We start from the raw sequence: 27,904 nt of genomic DNA, 5'->3' as shown, positions 1-27,904 counted from the left end.
TTATATATCCAATATTCAATATTCAATTTTGAAAGATTATTTCATCTTATGGTCTGCACAATGCGGGTGGCCAGTGTTTTGGAGATATTTGTGAAAGTGTTTCCTGTCTTCTTCCGTTGGTTGTTTGTAGTGATCCTCGTTCCCGGAAATTAGTGTTACTGCAGGAAATTAGCTCAAAATGTATTATTAAAAAAAAAAAAAAAAAAAAAGCAATTTCAAAGCAGCTAGAACTGAGTCTTGTTTAATAGTTTTATTTTCTTGGCCATAAGCTGTACACGTTGGAGTTTGTATTAATGAAAGGCTGATTTTAATTAACTGCATAATACCATCTGAATGATCACAGCTGGATCACATAGAGGTTTGAGACCAATGGTACATGATGTCAGTCTGACTTTAAGTGAGGACACTGAAGCTCTACTTACATTGCAAACTGCCAGCTCCTCTGTCTGCCCCCTAATGTCTCAAATGAAAGACATTTCACTATGAACAGTGAGGTGCAATGTTAATAATAATGTCAGTGTCAGTTATTATTGAGCAAGTGAAGTAAAAATCAAAATCAGGCAAAGCATTGGTTAATTTGGCCTAAAAGGGCCATAAATAAAATTTTATTCTCTCGATTTATTAACAAGCCACAGGAAGTCCGTGGCTGTCTACCACAGCACTTAAAACATCTCATTCTGGCGCAGTCCACAAAGACATGTGACCCATTTGAGATACGCTGAGCCACTGATAAATCTGAAGGCTCTCTTCCTTACTTCCTTAGAAAAATAAAACAAAACATGGTAATACTGTACCAAACTGGAGGCAGAGCAGCAGGGTGATCCTTTTCACGCAGAGAAGGGTGCTTTAGAAAGGGCTATGAGCGTGGTTGGAGAAGCTTGAATCAAACAGCAACAACAACAATAATAAACTATGAAAAACCCTCAAACTCTGTTTTTTGCAAAGCTGAAGCAGAATGTGCTTGGCTTTCAACCACTGCAGGATTGCCACTGTTTTTTCCATCATCTTCTCCTCTCACATTTCTTTATTCCCTCCCAACAGTCCGTCCTCTCTTCCTCCTTTCCTCCGTTGTGTTTTGCTTAAAATAAAAGTGAAATAATATTTATAATGATAAAACCTATAGCAGCAAAAGAGTAACAGAGGAATAACAGCTAGAAGCGAGTGACCCCTGGATTTATAAGGAAGGCATGGGTTAAGAGAGGTCCATGGATTTTTTGCCCAGGGTTGGGCCTCTGAAAAGGGAGCGGTGTCTGGCCGTCCCTCGGAGCTCATCTCCCCTCGGTGGGCACCCTGCCTAGGGCGGCCATGATGCGGCTGAATCGTTCACACAGCTCCAGCGTGGAGTAGGAGGGCAGCTTGGGAGGGTCGTGGAAGCTTTTGATCTCCGTCGAGCAGTCCAGTAACTTGGGGAGGAAGTCGGTCAGCTTTTCCTGCAGGTTGGCTGTGAGCAGGAGGTCAGACAGACAGAAAGATAGTAGATAATTAACTGTATGGACCATGCAAAACAATACAGTGAAAGTCAGATTGCTAATCACAGAAAGCACAGGGTAAATATTTTCAAAGTGATATCACAAGTAGTTTGAAAGCATGTTCCACCACAGAAACAGATTGTAAAACTACTGAAATGGGCTCTGGGTGATAATACACTGCTTTTCCTGAATAAAGGCCAGGAACTCAAAGAACATGCTCTCTGTGGACTGATATTGGAGCATACTGATAAAAGCTGGATCCTCTTCAGTCCTTTTTCCTACCAAGAAATTTATCTGAACATTTCTTAGAGCAGACTTTGCTGTTGATTAATGTGCAGATTATTTCCCTGATTAACCAATGAATTGTTTTGTTTATAAAATATCAGTGAATGCCCTTCTCAATTTCCCAGGGCTCAATTGGACGTCTTCAGAATGTCTTCTTTTGTTTTGACGAAACAATGAAGAAGCTATTACTGCTGTGAAGCTCTGCAATCATCGAATTTTTAAAGCTTAAATAAAACAACAGCTAACCTGAAATTTTCCCAGTACAAGTGAAAATGCTGCACAACCTGGAAGTGAACTGAGCAGTGGCCTGATTATCATGATCTTTGGCAGGGGTACCGAGGAATGTACTAGTAACCTAAGACTTCAACTCTCCAGAAATATCTAACAGGCCAAGTCTGTTCCTGCTCCCTCAGGGACTCACATTCCATCTCTTGGCCCAGGTAAGAACACCAGCGGTTCCTCATGTCCTCCACTGCCAGAAGGTCTCTCTCAGTGTCGTGGACCAGCAGCAGAGGGATGCAGGGCACCACCAGCTCATTCATGATGCCTAGGCCCGTGGTCACCTCTGGTTCTTCTCCTGACTCAAACATGGCGGCCGCTTGCTCGTTTAATTTCTATGGGAGGGAAGATACTGGTGAGTCTTTGATACATTAATACATTAAACTTTAAACAGTAATATTAATGTACTTTGTAATTTTATTTGTCTGACTTTAATTTAAGGGATAATCATGGTCAAGTTTCACAAATACATTTCCCATAATTTTAAGGGCTTTGGGGATGTAAACAGGAAGTATAACGTTACCATGGAGTCAGTCAGTCAGTCAGCTGTGGGCTCCAACATGAGGCTTGTTTTTTACCCTATAATTGTTTACATTTGATAAAGTGGCACCATTAGGCATATGTTGAATCAGCTATTAGCAGTTCTGAGAAGGAGTGTGAAGTTTAAAGAAAAATGTCCCAATCGGCCTCTGAGGGTTTTAAAGCACCTTAGTTGGCTCCATGAGCCGCATGACATAGCAACTGCTGCTGTACCAACTGCTGACTGCGTTGATTAGTGGGCTAAATTAGTGGGCCGAACAAGAATAACTAACTTCCTGTTGTGTTCAGAACAATGTGCACCTGTCCCTTTCACCTCATGCAGTATCTTTGCCCCCCCCCCCCACCAATCTAGGGAGGCGTGACTCACAGTTTGATAGTCAGTTTGAAGTCATGGTGCCCTCACAGCTTTTAGACAGAAGAAAAATTTTTTAAATAGCTTTGGCCAAGAACACGCTTTGCTGACTTTTGTGTATTTGTGTTATCTTACATAATTGTTTTTACTCCAAACAATAATCTTGGTTGTTAAATGTTGCTATGTCATTTATTTCACTGTTCTTGTTTTGTTCTTTCTAGTCAAGTTTTCCATTAGTCCTGATAGATAAATAAGTGACAGCTTGAGTAGTAACAGTAATCTTATCGGCATCATTAATATGACACAGTATCCTACAGCCACTGGAACTTAAGTGGGTCCTGACGTTCTCGCATGCATGTGGATACGAGCTTTTCTTCCTGTTCTTGGCCAGAACCACCTTGCTGTCACAGACAAACTCCATGACCTCCTCTCTCTGAGGAAACGACCCGTTTTTTTCAAGCCAGTTTGGAAATGGGAACTGCAAGGCTGGATTTGCAAAACATCCAAGTACATTAACTGTGTCAATGTTAGCAGTGTTTTCAATTAAAACAAGAGCTGAAGGTAAACAGCTGAGCGGACGGAGCCAGAGGTTCTGGCCAGAGATCTAAGATGACCGATCGGGCTGTGCAGAGCTGAGGTTTGAGGTTAGCTGAGGACATGCTTGTGTCTCATGGTAATGTGTTTACACTCGCGGGCCCTCCTGCTTCCTATTCCCACTCCAGTGATTACATTATGAGCACAATGCTGGTGTAAGGTTACTGAGTGCAGCAGCAAGAGGGCTGCTGAAGATCAGTGCGAGGCTGATCAGACCAAAATACCCTCAGCCCTAACCAATAATACCAGAGCACAGCCTGCAGTTTGGTGGGAGTGAAATGAAAAGGGGCTCACATCACAACGCTGAAAGGATTTTCATCTGTCAGTATCAGATGAAAAATCTTCAGTGGAATCTTTTGTGGGCTGCAAGCAAGCCAAAGCAATATCTCAGCAAAAGCAATTTGATTATAGTACCACAGCTCAGTATTGAGGGGGAAGTGTCTGGCGATGTTAGTTTTGCTGAGTCACTTCAGCAAAGGAAGTTTGATACAGAGGAAAGGGAGTGACAAAGAAGAGACAGGGATCACAGGGAAGGATTGCTGGACACAAAGGCTTCCGTTCCAAAACAGACCCTCTTTATAAATCACTTTGTATTATTGAGATATGACATATAGGAAGAAACATATCCGCACGTTTCAGAAAATATTTGACAAGTTGTTTGAAACAAATCACTGTGTTGTGCATGAATGAACTCACTAGCAAACACTCTCGACGGTAATGACCAAGAAGCTCCTCGTCGTGTCCTCTATACAGCCCTTTGGACAGAAGCTCCTTGTTGTACTGATACGAGTAAATCAGATACATCAGAGCCTCCACGTAACTGGAAAGGAAGCGATGTTCATGAACAGATGTTACATTCAGATAAAATAGCCTGCAAGGAATGTCAAAGTTGCACTGAGAACTTACAGAGTAAACCATTATACAGAAGAAATAAACTTGATGAACCCACTGTACAACTACAAAGCTTGGAGTTGTACAGACAGTTAACTGCTGCCCTCTATAGGCAGCAATTCACCATTTACTAGCTGCTACAGATGACCAGTGAACTGAAAATAAATGTAATGTAAGGTAATATTTCACCATACCTTGTCTTCTGAAAGAGCTCCAAGCCAGTCATCATGAAGACGGTCGTCTCACGGAAATTCCTGTAGTCCTGATGCCACATCTGATCAAAACAAACAGAGGTTACCACAGGCAAACTAACTATGCTCAAGCTCAATTATGTCACAGCAAAAGCTTTAAAGACAATGTATAATACTACCTTGAAGGCAGTCTACTATTTTAGATAAATAAAGCCCAGAAGAGACCACAGCTGACCTCATATTCATCCATGTTGACCTCCTCTGGCTTAATTAGGTCCAGTTTGGCACGTGCCACATTCATAATGCTCTTACATCTGTGGGGGGAGGTGGGGAGACAGGAAGAAGAACCGGTATTAGCGATAAGATGGTGAGTCATTGTGAGGTACTCCAGGAGATGAAACGGTCCACCCTGCCCCTAGGCCTTAACATGGCCTAATGAATCACTCTTTAGTGCTGAGAGGAGAAGTGAAACACTCCTCCGGAGGCTCCTATTGAGGCCACATGCACACATAAATCTAATTATCTTGCTGAAAATAGAGGAGAAGGGAGAAATCAATTTTTCACTCATGAATATGGATTGAGGCCAACAAGCATAGTTGAAAAGTTTTAAGAGGTAGTAAGGAGCGTTACACACACTTATGACACGAGCATCACAATCTCACCAGCGAGGGAATCTTATTTGCCAGCAGTACTAAAAAGATCATTAATGGACATGTGTCTCTTAACATCTGTGTTTCAGAAAGCAATGTTCAGATGAGACACAGTCAGTCTGTGCTGACTGTGAATGAGGAGGGCTGCTAGAGATGCTGTAATGTCAGAGTCAAGGTCTCTGCTACCCTCTGCTGGTCATTTTGAGAAGTTGATTTTATGTAAATTATCTAAGTTGATTTTAGTAGGTGGCTAAGTTTAAGACGATTGGACGAAAGGCACAGAACACACAGAATAGTATATGAGATTTTTAAAAAACGCAAGGTTGTGGCAGAGCCTAACGTCTTAACTACCTCTCATCAAAGGCCAGGTTCCTGTCGGCAAACTGTGTGAGCAGAGTCCTCTCCAGGATCTTCTTGGGTGCCTGGTTTTGGATGAAATAGACGATGATGTGCTGAAGTCGGTAGTCATTCTCAAGTGATGTGTCCTCTTGGGCAAATCTCAGAAGACGGGCATACTCCAGCTTTATGGCCTGGGCAGAGAGACAAAGTCATAACAAGTCGTGGTTAAAACTCTGACTGAGGCTGTGGTGGTATGGATATGGATGCTTCTTATTCAGCTACTCTTGAGTCAAGATCTTAAGGGTAACCTGCAGTGAATTTCCCTTTTAGACATTGATTACCGTCCTTGATTACTAAACGTTTGGGCAGAGCTTTGAGCTACTTTATCAAGGTACAATGCACTTGCCATTTTAGACTCATACTTCTGCAAAGCATCTGTACTGATTCAAGCTAGATAAATAGATAGCAGGACTAAAAAACGTCTAAAGGATTCTGTGATTGTTGGAATAAACTACTGGCAACAATAACATGTTGAAAAACAAGCAATCTTTCCACTACTTGCTGTAAAAAAAAAAAAGTCATGGTTTAATGGGTATTCTTTTTGATCCACTACAAATTGTCCTTACTGAGAAGTGGCACATAGAGCTGTCTTGTTTTCTCATTTTTTTCTTTTGGTATTACTTGATGTCTTTGAGATTTAAGAGGCAACTGCTTGTTTTTTCGCACAGTTGAGCATCTGTGCAGCAGCTCAGGAATAAACAGACAACTTTCCACTCGTAACTTTTGACTCAAGATCTGAAAAAACAGCATGATTAGAAAGGTTCGAGTGACTCTTGAGTAACTAGCTTTAAGTGTTTTGTGTTTGTCTCCTGCACTGGAAGAAAGTACAAAAGAGAAAACCAGGAAATGGAATGACATAAGAGGGAAGGTGGACGGAGATGGAATGAAGAAAAGAAGAGATAGTGTGTACCTTAAAAAAGGCTGCCTCAGGCCCATTCTTTTCATATACGCTGCAGGATTTGCCAATGGCCATTATTATACCCTGCATGTTGGGGGTCATCATCGCCTGCCCAGGAAGCAGGAACCATGTTAAACAAAACAACAGGTCCTTGGGACGAACCAAGCAAGGTCAACCTCTACGTTACGTGCTCTGAGGCACTATAATAAAGCATACCACAGTCAGGGCATGCCAGACATCACTCAGCAACCCATGCATTGGTTAGGGTGGCACAGTTGTGAGAGACAAAGCCAGTCGGTTCAATGGCATGATGCACAATCCTCACAAGGATAATGTGGGAAAACCAAGGTAGCCAGCTGTGTGTGACGGAGAGCCAAAAGTGCAGGGCAGTGAGGGAACAGGCTAGAATACTCACTAACAACAACAACTGTCCACGCAGAACATACAGAGCTACAACTACTGCTGATATTAAGCCAATTCAAAAGAAAATTCAACTACGATTCCATAGCAACAGCATGAAATCTGTGTATACGATAATAAAGATCCACGACAGGTGCATTTGATTTTGTACACAGGTCTTTTTTGTACACAGTTTGAACATACAAAGAGCATACAACGGCTTTTTTATTTCATATCATGACACTATGGTCTCGGCTTTTACAGTTAACAGTGACTCATGTAGGATTTCGGCTAAATGTCAACCTGTCTTTGTGCCAAGATGCAGGCTGGCTCAAGAAGAGACTTTTCACACAAGGGTAATATAGAAAGGCCAACAAAGAGATCGGTCTCATTGCACAGCATTTTCAGCCTCAAGCCAATCCACAAATCAGTCAGTATAAAGTGTCAGATTTCCTCAGGTGTGAAAAATCTTATGTAGAGCCACGTGAATGGGTAATGATGCTCTCACTCCATGTATCAAATAAGCACAGACTCGTCAGCACAAAAAGGGAACGAAGATTTATGTGGGCGAGAGCTACCTCATCATCATACCCCCCCTCTTCTGACTCAATGACAAAGGTCCCCACATTAGGAATGGCCACCTCTACTGTGCGCTGGCCAGAGGACTCATCCTCCATGACCAGGTCAGGAGGAGGGGTGGAGGGGGTGCTCACCCGGACCTCAGGCTGAGGGGAGGTGGGAGGGGGAATAGACTGTAAAGAGAATGGGACAGATGAAACAGGAAGGGGAGACAACTGATGGAAAGGCAAGAAACATTAAAGATCGAGGGAAAATGTGTAATATTAGCAAAATAATACTCATCAAATAAACTCATTTAACATCTGAACACTACAAGATTTGATGTGGTTTTCCTAAAAGACTGACTCACTCTGCTGACATCGCCTTTTCGACAAATCAAAATTAATCCTTGCTCAGACTCACTAGGAACAATTTTGAAAATGATGAATCAGCATGAAATATGGATTACAGGATAGATTCACATTTATTCAAGTTTGTCTAAAAACAACACTCAAATCAGTGTTTCCCACACAGACTTTAATTGGGCGGGCCGTCCAGGTACTGTATGTTAACGGCGGCCAAAGTATATTTGGCGACCCATTTTAGCATTTTTATCTTTATTTCATTATCCATCTGAGAGAACAACACCATCTGCAACTGAATAACTAGCGGACAATCTTCCCTCCTGTACCTGTTCATTCACCCGCCACCGTCTAATTAATAAAAGATCTCTAACTTAAATGTTTTCCACTGTTGCTTCATTCAAGAGCTCTCTCTCTCTCTCTCTCTCTCTCTCTCTCACACAAACACATTGACAACGCACCCGCTGACATAATCGGACTTGCCATTGGGAGCACTGGGAGAAATCCCACCGCATCAGTGGGCCAGACGTTTAGCAAATAGTAACTTATTAATACATCCAAGTTACCAACGGACCACTATCATTCATTTGGTGTCATGTTACCGAACAGCGAAGGTGAATGTAAGTCCAACATTCTCTTCCTTTTAGCTCTGGTTTAGTCTCCACCAACTCCACAGAAAAATATCTGACTCTTTAGCTGCTAAATTCTCCCCTATGTTCACCAGCTAGTCACTGAATGCGTCTGTCTGATGTTTGGTCATGGGCTTTTAGGCCTGTTTCGATGCTGCTATGATGCTATGGCAGCAGTGAGAATGAAACAAAACAGTCTGGTCAGAAAATCAAGACAATGGGCTGAAAAACCCTATTAAGCTCAACAGCACTGAGAGGAACTGCAGAGTTGAGTGAGCATTCTCTGTAATCACTATGATCACGTCACTATAAATGACACCTTTCACATACAAATAGTCACAAAAAGATATGGATTATAGCAGCTTTTAAGTGCTCTTGTATTGACACTTAAATATTACATTTTAAGAGTAAATAGTTGACACCTCATTCAACAAATAAAATTGGATCCTGAGCAAATAATTACTCCTACAGGTGTTCTCTCAGTTCATTTACTCAGGGGGGGAAAAGATGAAAGTGGATGAAATAAAATGAGATGAAATAAAAACGCAGGTGAATACACTTCACTTTTACAGATTGATATAAACAAACTGATGTGTAAAAAAAGACTGATACACATGACGGGTGACAATGACATGGCGTGAGTGTGGCTGTGTCACTGTGTGTCTTTGTGTATTTTACATACAGCATTTAGCAATGCTTCAGGGCTTCTCTCCTCTTGCTCAGCAGCAGCCCTTGAGATGGCTCTCTCTGTGTCCTCCTGCAGGTGCTTGGAGTCATTTGTGGGTGATGGCTGCTCCATGTACTCTGGGTCCTGCTGGGGTACTACAAGAGGGCGACAGCACCATCAGAGAAATGCAGAAATTCACGGTTCTTTACGTTTCAACCGTTATCTTTTCACAAAAGCATTTTCTGTGTTTGCCATCCACACAAAAGCCAAAACAACAGTGCAAAGTGTAAATTTATCCACATTAGTATGAGTGTGATTGCAGAAATCATCCATTGCATTTACCAATATTCAGGATTTCATGTAGAAAGCTTGTATTTTGAACAAGTGCCTTGATTTAATGTAGTTTATGTAATAACAGTGTGTCTACAATGAAGTATAAATTGAGTTGAAGTGCAACCCAATAACAGACCTGTCACTGCTTAATTTAGCCAATTATCATACTGTGTATCCACCATAATTCAACAGAAATACATTTGAGTGCTATTGGCTGAGCGGTGAGTCAAAATCTTACTGTACATATTGTATACAATGCACGGAGCATGCCAATATTTCAAGGTCATTTCCTCGTCTTTTTATAACTCTCTAGGGAACAAGAGTTTTTTGTATTTATCTTACAACCAATTATTGATTCTCAATTAAGTATTCTATTCTGCATTCAAAGGGTCATGATACTGACCTGCATTGTCTGGAGGGCTGGATTCGATACTCATGGGCTGAGGAGAAGAGGAAGAAGTGGAGGTGCTGGATGCTGCCGAGGCAGCGGCAGCTGCTGTGGCCAATGCCAGCTTCTCCTGCTGGGCCTTGCGGGCCTGCAGGGTGTCCCACTCCTCAATCTCCTTGTCAAACAGCTCATTGTCCTCCTTCACATACTGCTTCAGGTCTGGAGGCAATTTGTCCATGCCGCTGAGTATCTGTCCCGTTTCCTTATCAAACTCCTCTGCACAGACAACAGAGAGGACAATGAATATATTTTCTCTGCAAAACATGAAAGCTCATTTCTTTCAAAAGAAATTACAATTTCTTCTTAGTGATAAAGTACTTACAACAACAGAATTTGTAACATTTGGGATAAATTGTGTCACAAATAGTATGAATTTTTTAGTTATAGCCAAAAATGTATTTTATGAGGTCACACTGATCTTGACCTTTCACATCTAAGCACCAAATTCTAATCAGTTCATCCTCGGGTACGAGTGGGCGTTTGTGTCAGATGTAATGAAATTCCCTACAGGCATTCCTGATATTTCACATTCACATTCAACAGCACAAACATGAGGTCACAGTGACTTTGAATAATGGACAAATTAACAAACATATACAAAACGTCAACACTAACAGAAATCCTAGAATGGTGCATCATAAGTACATATGTGAGTGATGTATTGTTTTCTCAGTAAGTCCATGTGTACCTTCTATGAGAAAGGGCTTCTTGTCGTTGATATACATGAGACAGTAGGCACTGGCGTTGCGGTAGCCTCCGAATGAGTCTCTGACCAGCTCCTCCCAGGACGACTTAGTGACCGAGATATCATTATACTTCATCCAGCAACGCTGATGTGGGTCATAGATGTAAGCCCAGTAGTGCCCTGCATTGGCCTGGCCTTCGTGGACCAGCACTGCATGAAGCCGGTATGGCACCTGGAATAACATAAAAAACATTTAAAATGCTGATTCACAAATGGAGTACTTGATTGTGCCTTTTTGTATTGCAAATAAAAGTGGTGCTCACCTGCATCATAGATTTGTCAGAGTACATTAGCTCAATGGTTCTGTGGATTCTGGTTATACTGCCCTGCAGATCTGATGGGAAGAACATCGTATACAATCTATTAGTAAGCGCCCATCTAATGTTTACTTCGGCAATATAATACAGAAAGTGAAGGACAAGTAAATCATGCTGACAGAACCACAACACCTACCACGGGTGTCATTTTCCACCTCACTCCTCCAACGATGCAAGCAGCCCTCGAGCACCCTCAGCTCTTCTTCAGTGATGTGTCGTGGGGCAGGGTGCATGGGGAGGTCAGGGGGAAGCCGGGACTGGGTAAAGGGTTTATGAATGGGTACTCTCTGTTGTTGGGCTGCAGTGGGAGCTGTAGCGGGAACCGAGGCAGGGCCTGAGCTCTCTAGGGGAGGCAAGGAGTCCTGCTCGGCTGTGCTGCAGGGTAAGACACAAAGTATAGAAAATAAAAACAAAATACATACAGAAATACAGGTCTAGAGTTACAACAACAAAGTGCCAATAAAATGAACGAATGGCCTGTAGTGTGAATAATGTACAGATAATCTGACTTTCTCCTCAAACAAATATGTTGACTTGTTCATCTTCCATTTTATGACGGGCCACTTTGATTTGCCGCAGCTAACTTCATGTCAAACCATTCCCTCTCAATTTCTGTTACTGTACAGTGATGGCAGTATTATTTTTTTCAGGTTTAGGTTTTTCAGGTTATATGACTTTTATCTCTACTGCACTTGAAGATCTGTGTTATGAAGTTCTTCTTTTCACTCTTGGGGGACATTTTCTAAATGAAACTTGTCTACTTATATTAGTGGTCACATCTCTAGATCACGTACATATTTATGAACATGTGGCATTCATCAACTTAAAACAGCAATTTATGACAAGTTTGTGGATTTAAGAGGGTTTGGGACTTTTAAAGTTCTTGGAATATTGGTACAAGCAAGAGAAAAAATAAAGGAGGTTCAGGATAATAATATGAAAATAATCTTGCTTGAGGGCCTGTTTTTACCTGTTCCTCTGTCCCTGCTACTGAAACTAAAAGAAAAAATGATGAAGAAATCAAACAACAGGCTTTCTTATGAAACTTGCCTTGGTAGGGGCAGCTGTTGTCCTGTGGTGCCACCGGGGGGTGCTGATGAGTCAATGTCTTCCACTGGGGAGGTGCACACTGGCTTACTGGAGGCAAATTCCATGGCATACTGGAGGACATCTGCCAGAGGAAACCTCTTGGGGCCTGAGCCATAACTCAGATACCTGAGAGGGAGCAGAGATGGAGGTAAGCCGAGGGGGAAAGAAATAAGAGAGAAGGGTATAATGTGAGACAAATAGAGAGCACAATTAGAAGGCTGTTGTTGACTGTAGCTAAATAAAAAGGTATCACCTCTCCAGGCGCTGCTGGAGCAGTGTCAGATGCTCTTTCAGCCTCCTGATCTCCTCCCTCTTGATCCTTGTTATTTCTCTGTTCCTGTCCATATACCTAACGATTACAAAGATTACAGCAGAGGCTTCAGTCTTAAAAGTCTCGGGATTAACTGTCATTTCCAGCAGGGACAAATAGATTCTATAATAAAAACCAGTTGTTAATATTTCTATCACCTGTCCATGTAGAGCATAGAGGGGAACTCAAGCTTGTTGTGGATCTTCTCAGGACGTCCTAGTGCTTGGTTGAATTCAAATCTTGACAGTTCAAAGGTCAACACTGGAGGGAGTTCTGTGAACCAGTGCTGAAAGAAAATAGGATCTTGAGATTAATTCTCTTGTCGTGTTAGAATATAAAGTTTGGTAAAGATATTTTGCCTTTCCTTGTGGAGTTTCTTATTTTTTCTTATTTAACTGTCACAAATTGTCATATAACAAAATTTGGTTTGCAAGATCCATTTTTGAGAAGATTTTGGCAACTGATTCATGGCGCATTCAGACCATATTCCACCTGGCGAAATTTACTCATGTGGTGTGACTAACAGCAGGAGGGACAGGAAATGGCATGGGCAGAATTGTAAATGTAACCGGTAAGAGCTAGCATGGCTAGCAGGCTAATGACAGCAGTCCACAAAGTTGTCAGATAACATGTGTTTTATTCTTTGGCTGTGCAGTTATAAAACACCAGCAAACAATATTTCCTGAATGAGAGGTCAGTCCCACCCCTCTCAAACTAGCTGCTTCGATCAAACTGAACTCTAAGCGAAGAAGACGGGTCAATTTGGAAATAATCAAATGTTTCTTGCCCCGATCCACATAAACGTGAATGGGATGTGAATTTTGGTTTCGACTGCACCATTAGATTTTAACTGCTTGTCTGATTCTTTCCTGGGGGAAACCCTGTATGCCTATATGATGTGAATGGAGCATCACTCCTGCTCCCTCACTCCCTTGTGCTCATGGCTGGTGCTTTTCCAGAGGGCTCGGTGCCATACCCATCTGTGTACTTGCCTGGTAATTAGCTACTCCCAGCTGCTGTGGGACACTGCAGGCAAGGCTACAGTGAACCAGAGGTCAAACCCAGAATAGCACAGGTGTAAAATAAGGGCAAGGAGGTCAACCCTTTGGAGAGGATCCACCACATAATCCCATATTATTTAACCTGGTTGTCTTCTCTTTAGTATTAATGATAGGTGGTGATTAACAACTGCTATTAGCAATTAAAGGTTCTATATGTAACATTCACAAAAACTCTTGTTATTAAAGACACCAGTGGCCGTTAAGTGAACTGCAGTCAGCATCCTAATGCTCGTGCTGACACAGTCTATGTTGTGCAGGGAACAAATCGTTTGCTGACGTTAGCAGACTCCATTTCAAAGCTAACATTAGCTAGTGTTGCACACTGCTGGTGCTGTAGGGGAGTGGAAGCCAGGCATTGAGGTATGTGGGAGTGACAATAAACGTCACATCTTTTGGATTTTCTTGGAAAATTTGGCCTGGGTCCTTTACATAGAAATCACTCCAGAGGCTGTTATAGGCAACTGAGAAAGTCATGGGAAAGACATTGGCAATAAAAACCCAATTAATACATGTAAATTGCTTCATATTCTTACATACATACTTAAATGTTTCAAATTTAAGTACTTTAATTTTGTAATGATGCAATTACATAAATTGAATGTTAAGAGAGGACAGACTGCACATGTATTTGTGGTGCACAAATTGTTTGGTTGAGAAATGAGATGTTTAACTATTCATTATGGTCATGTAGCCATTAGTTATTTCTAGTTCACCTCTTATATTTCATGTGAGGATGAAAAAAAAAAAGTTTCGTTTTGTATAACTTGTCAAAATGCCCATTCAAATTTTCTTAACAGTTCAATGAAAGCAACTGTTGTCACTGACCTCTTGTCCAGACCTGGCTGAGTTCTCTGCTGAGTGCAGGGACTCGATCTCGCCCTCAATCATTGCAGCCTCCAGACACTCATGGAGATCCTTGAAGCCGTTCACCTGCAGGGGGTACTGCCCAAACATCTCTGTGTTCTCAAATTTTTTACCTGTTGAATTACAAGCAGAGATGAACAGATGAGCACTAATAGTCATAATTGCTGAGCTAACTGAGATAGCATTTGAGAACAAGACGAGTGTGCACTAATTGCAATCAGCTATTTAAAGCTGTGTTATCATCATGTGAGAGGGAAAGATGGTGGTCTTAAGACTTTTGGATCCCACTGTGCATCATCTCGTATACCTCGGTCAAAGGTGTGTCAGGTGTGACTATGACACAAGAGTTGGAAAAGGCGAAGAGGTTGAAAAAAAGAAGAAAAAAAGGCAATAAAAGGAGCCACTTCACACTCATTTACATCCAAGGTGATTTTGACTTGTTCAGCAGTCACGCAATCACAACTACTTAAATGGCTGCACAGAGCACCCTGCACCAACTACTGATGAGAAGACACCCCCCCCGCCGCCACACACACACACACACACACACACACACACACAAAACAGGAGGAGAGGAGTTGCTAGCGGACATGCAGATGAGGCATTAAGGTCATTTTATGAGCAGCAGAGTCCACTGGCTCGGCTTTTGGTGGCTCTGGGCCAGTATTGTCATGCATAATAAGCGCAATGTCAATCAGCCGTCAAGGTCTTCCACGATCAATGCAACTGCTCTCCTCTTTTACATGGACCACATCTCATTAAGACAAGGTCACCTTTCATTACTGGGGGCAAGAACTTGCTTGCTTTCTGGCTGCTGTAATCAGACCGTCCTAATGTTTAATCCCTCTGTGATTCTCTAGCTACCCCTCACTTTTCCTCTTGATTGGTTTTAATTTAACTCCGCTTCTCACCTTCCAGGACACCCACAGCAAGGAAGCGACCATAGAAAAGCTCCACCATAGGGTTCTTTGGCTTCTCGCCCTCCCTGAAAACAAAGAAACGTGGTGTTCAAAATCACAGGCAACAGTTTTTTGTTTTATGTTTTTTTTTTTACATGAGACATCTCTGATTCTTTCCACAGTGACCTCTGAGGAGCTGTGAGCTGTGGTTACCTGTCTTCTTCAGCCTTCATCTGGAAGGCATCCTCCAGCCAGTCCAGCAGCTTGTGGGTGAACTCGCTCACATCCTGCTGTTGAGCAAAGCAAAGACAAACATGCAACATGACCAATTACAGGATCGCCATTGGGACATGGAGGTCACAGAGTCAAACTGCAGGATTTAACTGCACCTACAAGCAAGAAAGTCCAATCAGTCAAATCAATGCCATGTCTATCAACTGCTGATATTCCCTGAGCTTTGGATATGAGATGACTGCTCTTAGTGGAGGAGTTCACAGATTGCTGAACTTCAAACCTGAATGCCCCAAGGCCACTCTCACACAGACATCAATGCCACCCGGTAATTCAGGTCAATGCCTTTTCCAACCTGACTAACACTCAGAGGAATGACATGACTGATGAGCACAGAGGCCAGAAGAGTGGCCTCAGTTAACCTCTGCACAGACACTGGCTTAGTGCAAATGCTTATGTAAGGAGAAGAACAGAACAGCTTTGTACATTTGACATGTGTGTGTCACATTAAAGGATATATGCACAAAAAAGCAAATTCCCGGTCAATATGATTTTTTTCCAGAGTTCAGAGGGGATGATGCTGGTTGGAGGATTAATAATTCTAGATAAGAGGGGTTAAGTGTCTGGGATTCAGTAGAGCTGAGTCAGGAGAATGACAATGAAATTGAACAGTCAAGCCTGGGAACATCAAATATTTCTGGTATGTGCAAACAGCAAAAAAGGCCTATTTTCTAGCACTATTGTACAGTTTATAGTACAGGTAATCAGTATATAACCTATGAATCTCCGCAAACATGATAATAAATCTAAAAATGTATATACAACATTTCAAAACAACTGTTTTGAAATTACCTTACAAAACATAAAAGACAGACAAAGCAATAAGAAATCATTACAGTTATTTAACTGATAAATGCAACAACTACATATGGATTGGAAAAACAAATAAAAACAGAGTATGGCAGAAAGAGGCTTACCTGCTGCGACTCACTGGACTTGAAGGCGTCTTTGAGGATTTCCACAGCTCGTGACGGATCCACATATTTCCTCTTGGACCCCACCATGAGGGAGAAAAGGTTCCTTAGCTCCTGCATGAAGGGCAGGTTCCTGTGCTCCTGATCACAGCAACACAATCGACAATTTAGCTAAACAAACTTTGTCAAATGAGTGTTTCTCACCTCAGAAGGAGACAGCGGGTATGTGCAGATGCTTCATTGAAAACCATATCTGATATTTTCCCATCCTGTGTTTTAGTAAAGGTCTTAGACAGAAAGTTTGTTAAGCTTTTCAGATGCACTGATGCACATTTAGAACAGTAAAACATTATCTGCCGTGTGATAATTGTTGGAGGTAATGCTCCATTTGTAAAGATAATTATATAGTAATGTTAAAGACTTGCTGGAAAGTGTCTGCCAGTAAGTCACTGGCTGTGTGTATAAGACTTAGTTCATGGCACGAATGGTTTGAGCAATTTGAGCATTTAAAAAAAAACATTTTCATAATATATCATACTAGGGAGGGATGGTTTGGTAGCTATAGAACCAGCTCCCCCTGATAGACCCGTGTTGACTGTGGATCAAATATGATATCACCTAAATGCAACACCAGTAACTCCACCGGTGATTACCAGTTTAGCAATTTGCTTTTAAACCACATGACAATGAACAAAGTTTATTCAACAGTTATCAATGTTTTATGTGTAAATACCCCACTGGTTGCTGTATTAAGTGGAGAGTATGTTGGATTGTTTTTTCCCACACTTCCCATATTTAAATGTGCTGCATAAGTGATTTGAGGTTGCACAGTGTCACCATAGTGACATTATAACAGTGAGATGCAGAGCTGACATGACTTAGCAGTGCATAATAACAACACTAGTGATTCAAGCATGTTAATGTAAAGATTAGAAACTAAGCTCTAGCAGTCTTGTACTGCTAAATTAAAAGGTCAGTGATTAGAACAGAGGGAACTTAGATGAAGAGATGACTGCCCCAAACCACACTACCACATCAGAGGCTTAGACCAGATTAGTGGCAGGCTGCTAACCCTTTGGTGAGCACCCTGTAGGGAAAATATGGACCGACAAAAACATGCTGAGAACTATTCTGCCAATGTAGTGGTGACTGACAAAAGTTGAGCATCTCAAATTTGAAAAAACTCCAGGCTCAATCAAATCAAGCGCTGTTTGCTTCTTCATTTCTGTCTTAGTGGACAAATACGAAGGCTTCATCAAACATTTCACACCAGCTGACACTTCTTGTAGCTTAGAAGCAGTGAGTTAAATGAACTATCAGGGACACAACACTAAGCTGCTGTGACCTTAGGGCAAGATCACACAGCTGCTGAATGGTGGCTCCCAGCTCTCAGAGGGTCAAACCCTCAGAGCTAAAGCACTGCTGGCTTTGATAGGCTACGATAGGGCAGCTATGATATAAAGACTGTGAGGTCGCCCACACAGGTGACTCAACTAAAAAGGATTAAAAGTCATCACACGCTTGACTTTGTTACTGCTTGATCATTGTCCTCTGCTGAGAACCTGTGAGGACAGGTCGGGGGTCTCACCTTCTGGTTGCGAGGCAGGTCATGGACTCTGGCTGGAGGAGAGTAGTTGAGTACCAGCCTCTGGAACTCCAGCAGGTTGAACAGAGACTTGAGGTTGAAGAGGGATAAAGACACATTAGTAACAGCCAATGATAAGACAGCTTTGGCCTCCATACACCGGTTTTATGTCAGAGAACAACCATGAGAAAAATTTCACTATAAAATTTAGTGTCTCAATGTAAGCTGACCTTGCTCAGTCTCTACATTGCAGTTGCAATAACTGCCATTGTAATTATTCCCACTACTTCATAAACATACTGCATGTGCAAGATAGTGCTTCTGAGTCACTCGTCCTGTTTTCTAACTTTTCCTAATTAAACCGTGTTTCTTATCAAAAGCTTATTGTAATTACATTAAGACTTCCCTTCTTGCCAGATTATACAACAATCTGATGTAAACCTGACCTCTTTACTTATTACTTGGAAGAATATGGTTACAGTTCTTGTTGCATCATGTGATGAAAGTACTGAACACAACCTAAGGTGCAGTGGGAAAGGAATAACTTTGCGGGGAAGATAGATTTCTCACAAGCAAGAATCCATCTTGCCAGGCACCCAGCTATTTGCTTGTGGCTGAACCACAGTGGTTTAGACCAATGAGTGTCCTGTGAGGAAGGAATTTCTGGCAGCCACAGAGAGGTGACTGTTTTTGTATTTCTAAGACTGTTTTTTATGCACAAAGACAGCAAGAATCATCTAACATGCTAACTAGCTTTTAAAGCTCCGCAGACTGTGGTTTGTTGTTATGGTGTGTTTCTTCTTCGACGCTCTCCTACCACATCATATGATATACAGATAGTTCATCCAATCACATGCCAAGTATTTTTCAAAGCACCTGCCCTTTTCCTAACAGTTTCTTCCCAGATGGTTCTGTGTAACAAACCATCTGGCGTGTCAGGTTAGGGAAGTAAGGAAATGAGCTAAGACTCTGTCGTGCTTTATAGAATGTTTTTTACATAACAAGCAAAATCACATTTAATTGCAAATTCAGTATGGTGTGATTTTGTTACACATAAAAACTGCACTGCACAAAATGTTCAACTATTAACAGCAATAACAAGAGCCACATCTTTCTCTGCTTTCATCTCAGGGTCATGATGTTTAATTTCTGTTTGTATGTCAAGGAGGATACAAAAACTGTCAAGATTATATTAGCTATGTTATTAGGAAAAGAGAAAAGTTGTTTACTCCTGTTCTTGTAAGTGCAGCAGGGTCAGGTTCAAGCAGTGCCTTCTTCTCAAGGTTGGGGGTTACATTACACACAGGAGCCAGGCACCATGTGATGGTGTATCCAGTGTTCATCGGGCATAATTTAGCTCAGGTCACATTCTACCACTGACTTCACCAGTGGACAAGAAACTAAGTCTTTATGACAGCATTTCCATTATTTTCCAGCATATAAACATTGAGATAACTCTAACTCACTACTACTTAGGATGACTGCAGCAGATTAAAGCACTGATTTCTGCATCATAACAATTACATGCAAACCAACTAGGAATGTACTAATTAATGCAAAAGTCAAGTCTCCAGTGCCATCATAAGTTTCCCATCACTGCAGAAAGTAGGTGTAAGAGCAAAGCACTTTGAGACAACAAAGGGGATTTAGAGCATAATCAGAAAACATTTCAGACTGTGCCTTTCATTTGGTCTTGGTTTGCCAGTGAGTGTGTGTGTTTGTGTGTGTGTGTGTGTATATGTGTGCGCCCACCTGTATAACAGCACTGAACCAGCAGGTATTGCCAACATTTTTCAGCCCCACAGGGCAGTTATCTATCCTCTTCCTGTCATGCGGGTTGGGTGAATCACTCCATACTTCTGTGTGGGTACGCTTCAGACTTGCCTTGTTCTCCGCTATACTGGCCTCCAAAACTCTAGAAAGACAGAAGGCGGCAAAATATAAACAAATTCAATTAAAGTGCAACTAACACATTTTTTCTTACATTGCCTCAGGATTACGTGCTTTATGTAGAACTGAATTGAAACACTGAAGTGTTTGTTATATTTATTTCACAGTAGGAGGTGAAGATTGGTTTTCCTAAATCCCTTGTCACTTGCTGGTTCATCCACTGCAGTTTAACTGCACTATTTCCTAAAAAGTTGAGCACTATTTTTTAACCCTCTTTCATCTCATGCTTCATCTTGTGTCTACAAACAAAGCTGTGTAACAGCGCTCCCCACGCGAGTGTTGAAATACATTGTGTTCAAAAGCATTTCTCCTAAGCGCCACGTTTCTGTATAAATGTGGTTCGTTAGCCATTGGAGGGGCTTATTTCAACAGTCCACATGAGTACAGTCTGAATAAGGTTTAATTTAACTGCCAAACTGAGCCTCCTTAATATCATGCTTCAGGCAGGTTATAATGTACTTGATATCCATGTGTACTCCTCTGAAATGTGCTATTGTTAAGATAACATCACACCCCTTTCACCCTATTTCAAAACGGCTTTATTTCAGGGACTGTTAGACAGGGTGTTTAACACGGTTAACTTTACTGTTGGACACAAATGATTTGGTGTTGGATATGACAATTATGTGGCTATTATTTAATTTGACCTTGCTGTTACAATAAGGCTTTTGTTTTCACTACAGAACATCAGTTCAGCAATGCACAACACAAGTGTGTGCAAAAGATATTTTCATCACACTGTGGGAAAGGATGAAGACAATGTAGGCGGTAAGTTTGGATGTTCATCCAAGGCTCTTTTCTTTCTCCAAAGTTTTTTTTTTTTTTGGTATTTTTGCCTTTGTTGTGAGAGCGGTAGTGAGAGAGACACAGGAAAGTCAAGGAGAGAGGGGGTTGACACACAGCAAAGTGAACCATAATGGTAAGCGCTCTACCAGCTGAACCACCGGTGAGCCCCCCATCCAAGGCTTGTTGCTGGTTTTTTAATTGTTTGGTCAGATGTTTAGTCCAGAACCTCTTGGTACATTTGCTTTTGGTCAGAGATGCTGTTGAGCCCACCTGCTGATGGCCTGCTCCTCATCAGTGATGCCCGTCTCCCTAAATGCCCGACTGGACTCCTCCAGGCTGAGGGCGATAGCCCTCTGCAGGTCATCTTTATCGTCCCCAGTCAGGTCAATGACATCTGCATCAAGAAAGTGCGCACACACACACACATACACACACTTTTAGAACGTTGAAGGAAGTATTCCAAACACTCTGTTTTATTATCTTTGAAGACTTACTGTTGCATGTGTATGATGTTTTGTGCTGTAATATTTATACAATACATTACATTGACATGGGTAACATGGTTGTTGAATTGTTTTTTAATGTGCATTCAAATTTAATTACAGACATTTATACAGATTGAGATCCTGTGTTATGAAAGTTTAAACTAAGCTTATGCGTTTCTTTTTTCTTTTAATCATCCCTGTGAGGTCTCTCGTACTTCTGTGCCAAAATTTTAAGTGAGCTGCTCACTTGTGTCTGCCTGGCTGCCCACGCTGATATATCTGTCGCTGGCCACCTGAGATGTCTGGTAGTAGGTTGTCTCATCTTGCTGAGGAACCTTAGCATTCTTCTCCGTCAGAAAAGCTACAGCCTCGGCCAGGTCTCCATTGCTCACCTGCAGCAACAATGTATTTGTTCAGGCTGATGTTAGTTGGGTATGAACACAGGAAAATTAACACCAACGCTCAACTAGAACTTGAACTCTGGGTTCAAGTGCACACAGTATATGGGTGTCAGCTCACAATGTACCTGCAGAGCCTGCTGAAGCAGCTGAACGTGATACCTGCAGAGCCTGCTGAAGCAGCTGAACGTCTGTGGTGCCCGTGATCTCCCTCAACTGGTTTAGTAGCGTCTGTTGATGCTATTGAAGGCAAAGGAAGAGAGAAGAATACAAGCTGTTAGGAGCAGAGCAGGATGCAAGAGAAGGAGTAAGTAGTTTAGAACAGGGTCGGTGTAAGTTTAATTTTAAAGCTGAAAAATGCCAATATTTCAACTACATCAATAATAACTGTACTTATAAGGCTCTTACTCATCTATAGTGACAGCCAGATAATTTTACGAAAGGCGCTGTAAGGTCCCTATTTCTATCTAAGTCAACAGGGGAAGGCTAAATATTTTCTCTATTATAATTAATCCTTTTTTTAATCTATGATTTTTTTATAATTATTTTGAATAAAAACAGATGAGAATCTGCAGGGTAACATGCTGCACCACAGGCTCTGATCATAATTACTCTCAGTGCAGTTATACAATATATGGAAGTTTAGGTGCTCTAAACAGCTTTACATATGGAACCAATGTCATGGCAATTGGGGCTGCAATGATTAATCAATGAACTGATTGATAGAAAATGTATCTGGAACTATTAAGATAAATGATTAATCTTTTTTCTAGTCATTTTAAAGCAACGATTCATGGCATGTCATGGCAAAGTCACATTCTGCAGAACCAATATTAGATTGCATCTGGCTCAACACCATCCAGAGGTAAAAGCTCAGACAGAAAAAATATGGCAACTTGCTGCTTTACCCTCCAAACAGACTCTGGTCAGTATCAACAATCAGTAGCACCTGCATTAAAAGTAACAGATAATCACAAAATGATCCTAATGTTAAGACACAATGTTGGAAATTGCCATACATATGTAACTTGTGGTTGAGGAAGTGATACAGTATCTAATCAAAAGCTCCCTGTCAAATCCCATCCCTATTAATGAGTTCACTGACGTGTGATGACCTAACGATGTCAAACCCAGCTGGACTGCATGGCTTTAACCACACACTCTTAACCTACAATGCACAGCTAGAATAAATGCACTATAAATACAGGGGGAGTGCACTTAGTGTCAGCATCCAAGGCAGAAGTCTTAAGTCTCAAGTGAGAGGAACACAGAGTGTACTGCAGCTTTCGCAGGTGCAGCAGGCAACAGAGTGTCACATCACATGGGTTTCCATTAGATGAGGACTCATTAGTGTAGGTTCATTTCATACACCATGGACTGATTGCACAACACACATATATGGCAATGCTTTACACAGTCTACGTCACAGACTGTTCTGAACACTGGAGTGCTTCTGCTACTACACAAAAGGAAGTGAAAACCACTTAAGCCTTGGAGCATGTCATGTCATAAAGCAGCACTACCACCAAACAAATAACACAGGCCTTCATCCAACACACATTTTGTGCTCTTCACTTGTGCAGTGTATACTTTTTCACTATTAATGTGAAATGATAAAAGTGAACTGCACCTTAACAAAACATCAAACATCACAATCCACCAGAAGTACTCAAAGAAAATCAGATCAGGGAAAAGGAACTAATAGGGCCAAGTGTGAACTCTGAGGTCTGACAACACATGTCCACATACATCAGATTTTGATTACAGTGCTGTATAATGAACACCATGGTTTTCTATGATTATGAGAGTTGTTGTCTTCATTGTTAAACATCTTAATGCCAATTTATTTTTAGTAGGATTCCTTCAGTGTTCAGCCTTGTCTAATTAAAACCAATAACAACTCTGAAGTGAATAAAACATTTTCGTATTAAAAATGAGCGTTTCTCTGACACTCTTGGGCAGACACAGGACGTCAGGAAGGGCTACGAGAGGGGCGGTTTGCTCAGCTTGTTTCTCTGATAACTTAAGATCCAGGTGTCCAATGACTAAAAATCCTTCATCCAGTTAAAGGTTATACTTATATGGTTATAAGATTAGTAAAAGTGACGGTGATGTTACTTGAAACAGTAAGAAAGTAGTTGGCTAGAAATGTCTTAATGTCCAGCAGTCCGACCAACAGCCTGCGCTTATAGAAAACTCTGAATGAATCCCCTCCATTAGCTCCAACCACATTCTGCAGGGGTCCAGCACATCACTTGCTCTCAGAGTTGCAAAATAACAGTGTAGTGATTTGGAAATTACACCCTTTATTCAACCACTAAAATGCCAGCTGGCTGACCGAGCACAGAAAGTGAGCAGCTACGGCTGGTGCACATAACATGATACCAAAACAGTTTTGATGTAAAAACAGTAGTCACAACAAACAGCATACTTTGGAGGTCTACAACCAAGTGATGACTGCACAATACGAGCTGATTGAAAGTAAACGGAATTTCATTTAAGGTAAAAATCTAACTTGTTAATTTCTAATGGATAAAGTGTTGAACACAAAGGTTTGTGTCTGACACACCCAGAACAACATATTCTGCACAACTGACAGTGTTAAATAAATTCAAACTATACACAGCTGTCATTCATCCAGAACGTTGTGCCCTGCAAATATTCTTAGATTGTTATGTGCCTTGTTCAATTTTAATGTGAGTATAATTTAATGTAAAGTGCCACAATATCAAGCATATAGATTACTACATTAAGAATTCATTAGTCACAGACTGGGCAGATTACAAATGATTTTCCAATAATTATTTGAAGATGGTAGCACTAGCTCAGAAGGACTACTCCCAAAATGAAATGTGAAATAAAAAAAAAACAAAAACCAATTGAACTTATTTAAAAAGATTTCTCATCATCACAACAATATTACCATCACAACAATCTAAGTATCTGAAAAACATGCATTTACAACTGAGCACTGTCAGATCAGTCAAAGACATCAGCACAGCATGACTTCTGCTGTACTATCCTGATGTGAGGCACTCAATTCTTCCAGCCCGGGGGTTACTGTTGTGTACCTGTTCTCCAATCCTACAATCAGCAACAAGATTCTCTGTGAGCCTTCGAAAGCAAAAGTGCTTTCTATAACCCTAGAGGGGAAATGTTTTCACAAAGTCAGTGGAGAATGAAAAGAAGGTTTACGCCTTTCTTAAAGTAACAGCATATAAACCAATTTACACAACTCAGCAGTGATCTTAATACACATGTAGCATGTTAGGTCACAACAATAGATAAATAAAGAATATAACACCGTTCTTTACAAACCTTATAGAAGAAGTACTACTCTGACATGTCACTGTATTGAATACAAAGTATTAGTATGGATGCCTGACACTGAGGGCTAATTTAAAAGAAACAAGTTTTGGAGAGAAACTATCAGAATATGTTACTATAGGGCCTCATTTACACTTTTTTTCAGTTCTTCAAACATTTATGAACAATATTTATAACAGCACATTATGTCTGAAGCAAATAAGCATTTCCCAAAGGCTCTAATTACAGCAGATATAGTTATGGCTGATGGCTGCTAGTGCTTGCAGTGTGGAGAACTCTGTTACTAAGGCAATAAAAGCATTATATCATGCACTCGCCATGTTACAACCACTGAAGACAAGTAAACATAAAAATGACAGTGGCTTTTGGTCAGAGGAAGAGACTGATGGATGCAGTTTTGTTGACATGGAGGATGGCAGTGTCAGTGAAGTGTGAAGGGAGTTACACCTGTGAGGTCAGGGCCAAGTCAACCACTCACTCACACACTCACTCACACACTCACACACATACACACACACACACACACACACACACACACACACACACACACACACACACACACACACACTTCTCATCTCCATGTGACATGTCTGGCATGGCTGTTTGTCACACTGGTCATCGGCCATTAAGTGGCAGCTTGTGAACTACACCACAGAATTCTCTGCATGGCACAGGGAGCAACTTTGAGGCTGTACAGCAGGTCATAGACGGGGGCATTCCCAGTGAATCTACTCTCAGGTTCTCACGGCTGTTTTGAATGTGCATGTGAAGGGGTTGCAAACAAAAACAAATTGCTCTGGAAGGATTAGAAGTCCTTCAATATGACCTCATCGCACAGGTCATTACATGAAAACCTGCACCACACCCTACACTCATGAGGCACTCTAATGATGGAACAGAACTGCAATGACTATAACTAAATCAACACTCACATTTATTGTCAAGACAAATTAAACCTGAACAGCTGTGCATGGTGACACTTTAAAAAAAAAAAAAAAACTTTTTAACATTTAGTTGCAACTGTTAAGTCACCTATGAAGCAAAATTGCTCAATAATGTAATAGACCACTTTTAGCCTATCTTTACTGTCAGTACTGTTAATTGTGGTTTCATTTCGACCCTGGAAAAGGTCACACTGCATAATAGGGTTTGTGTTACACTGCTGCTTTAAAGCTTGAGTCATCGATGGAAGGCGAAGAATTTATTTTTGCCTGTGCACCAGACTTTTAACTGCCACCAGCCCATCAGATATTCACCTCACTGCTAGCTTTTTTTTAGGTAAGTAAGCTAAGTCAGATTTGGTTGAACACAAAAAGACTATGCTGCAGAACCAAGGTAGTCCAGCATAACATGACCACATAACTCTTACGAAAAAAATTTCATTTCTTTATTATCTTAATTAGGACTGGCAGAGCAAATATCTTACCTACGTTTTAGCAACACCAGTCAAGTGGTTACATAACTAACCAGAGCTGTGCAATGCTCTGGATGGTGGTCACAGAGTAAATCTCATAACCATGATCCTAAGCAACGGGAATGACCCTTAATGCACTTTCGTAACTGAGAGTTATGATCAAATGTAACCTAACAACCTGCCTTCTCGGTTGTGAACCATTACACGCTTGGCTCACTATCAGGCTACTCAATCTCCGCCAAACGTCAACGCTCGGCTATGTTTCTACCTCCGCCGCTGGCCACACTTTGTAAACAAAGATATCAATGTGATGAGTAACCTAGGAAACATTTGAACACACAAACACGGATATCCACGCCTTCAAGCTAAACATTGTTGTTGGTTGTAGCCTACATCTTCAGTATAGCGCCCCGGAGAAAAAGATTTACTTAGTCTAGTACGAAGTTGACGACACTTGCGTTAAATCTGTCACTTGGCCTTGTTTATTTCAGTTGACGACACAGTTCGCCCAGTATGCTAAAGCTACCAAGCGAGATAACGTTTTACCCACATGGATGCGTATGTATTAGCAACTATCATTAATGTTACACAACTTGAGCGAACAACGCTATGGTTTAACCTAACTTTACGTGGTGCCGTTAGCTAACATTGGCTAACAGCTAGCAAAACATTGGATAACGCTTTGAGCTAGGATAACGTAAGGCCTAGCTTAAACAATTTTTTTGGTTCTTACAATTGGTTCCTTAACATTAAAAACGCATGTCCTGTAACCATAATAAAACATCAATTCGAGGATAACCCAACTAACCATGAGGCTGGTCAGCCGACGTTGCAAATACTTTGAGCCCTAAAACTATGCACCTATACAGTTCGGCTAAAGTTAGCCAGCCACCAAGTTAGCTTCTGTAAGCTTACCTTCTGAGAATGCTGCTGGAGGACATTCTGCTCCACGGTCATGGCCGGTTCAGAGATAAATTTTATTAAATCCAAACCAGAGTTTCAAAATGCAAGGAACACTTTTCACTAAAGCGAATGAAAATGCGATGCTATGATGTCCCCTCCTCAATCATCGACATTACGGGCGCCATGGCAGAGTGACTACCGCAGGTCGTCAGCAGGCATGAAAACATTGCTCTTCCCTGCCTGAGATCTGGGATCGATTACTCACGCCTGCTTGAACTGCATTTACGTCACGGATGAGACTTTTGGAAATCATGGGTAAGCAATTAATTAACACAGTTTTGGCCTGATACGTCTGCTTTTATTACTGACCACACCCTGCTTGGGTTTACTTTATCTCGTGATCATATCCTGTTGGTCTTCATAACATGAACTCATCTAAGCAGTACCTGAGAATTTTCTTTGCAAAACTTAACATTCGTGGTTCATTTTAGCCCCTTTTCAACATTCTCAAAAAGCAAACCCAATATAGGCTACTTGAAAATATAGGGCCCAAGTGGTGCCACCAATAATACTGTGTAGACATTTGTTTATTATCTTATATTTCATTCACTGTTTGTTATCC

General features: G+C 41.3%; 1 protein-coding gene across 6 annotated transcripts; it reads right to left on the bottom strand.

Annotated features, from left to right (window-relative positions):
- Positions 1-27,515, bottom strand: usp25 (ubiquitin specific peptidase 25). 6 transcript variants are annotated; one of them, XM_022745783.1, is made up of 26 exons: positions 27,295-27,515; positions 21,801-21,878; positions 21,488-21,632; positions 21,026-21,149; positions 19,772-19,934; positions 18,023-18,109; positions 16,438-16,575; positions 15,443-15,519; positions 15,242-15,315; positions 14,292-14,443; positions 12,564-12,691; positions 12,349-12,444; positions 12,057-12,221; positions 11,143-11,381; positions 10,953-11,023; positions 10,633-10,861; positions 9,900-10,160; positions 9,179-9,318; positions 7,526-7,699; positions 6,561-6,656; positions 5,603-5,781; positions 4,837-4,915; positions 4,605-4,684; positions 4,216-4,339; positions 2,176-2,368; positions 1-1,441 (listed from the first exon to the last, which is right to left on the bottom strand). In XM_022745783.1, exons 1-26 carry the CDS (start codon positions 27,334-27,336, stop codon positions 1,269-1,271), a joined length of 3,507 nt encoding a protein of 1,168 aa, XP_022601504.1. In that variant the 5' UTR covers positions 27,337-27,515; the 3' UTR covers positions 1-1,268. The 6 variants fall into 6 exon arrangements, with proteins under 6 accessions (XP_022601504.1, XP_022601499.1, XP_022601500.1 ...); XM_022745778.1 differs by lacking the exon at positions 7,526-7,699; XM_022745779.1 differs by lacking the exon at positions 7,526-7,699 and having other exon boundaries at positions 15,443-15,516.
- Between the last annotated feature and the right edge of the window lie 389 nt (positions 27,516-27,904).

The sequence above is a fragment of the Seriola dumerili genome, unplaced genomic scaffold, assembly GCF_002260705.1.
Source record: "Seriola dumerili isolate Sdu_G_001 unplaced genomic scaffold, Sdu_1.0 BDQW01000091.1, whole genome shotgun sequence".
Lineage (NCBI taxonomy): Eukaryota > Metazoa > Chordata > Actinopteri > Carangiformes > Carangidae > Seriola > Seriola dumerili.
Note: the sequence above shows the minus strand (reverse complement) of the source record. Positions and strands in the feature narration are given on the sequence as shown.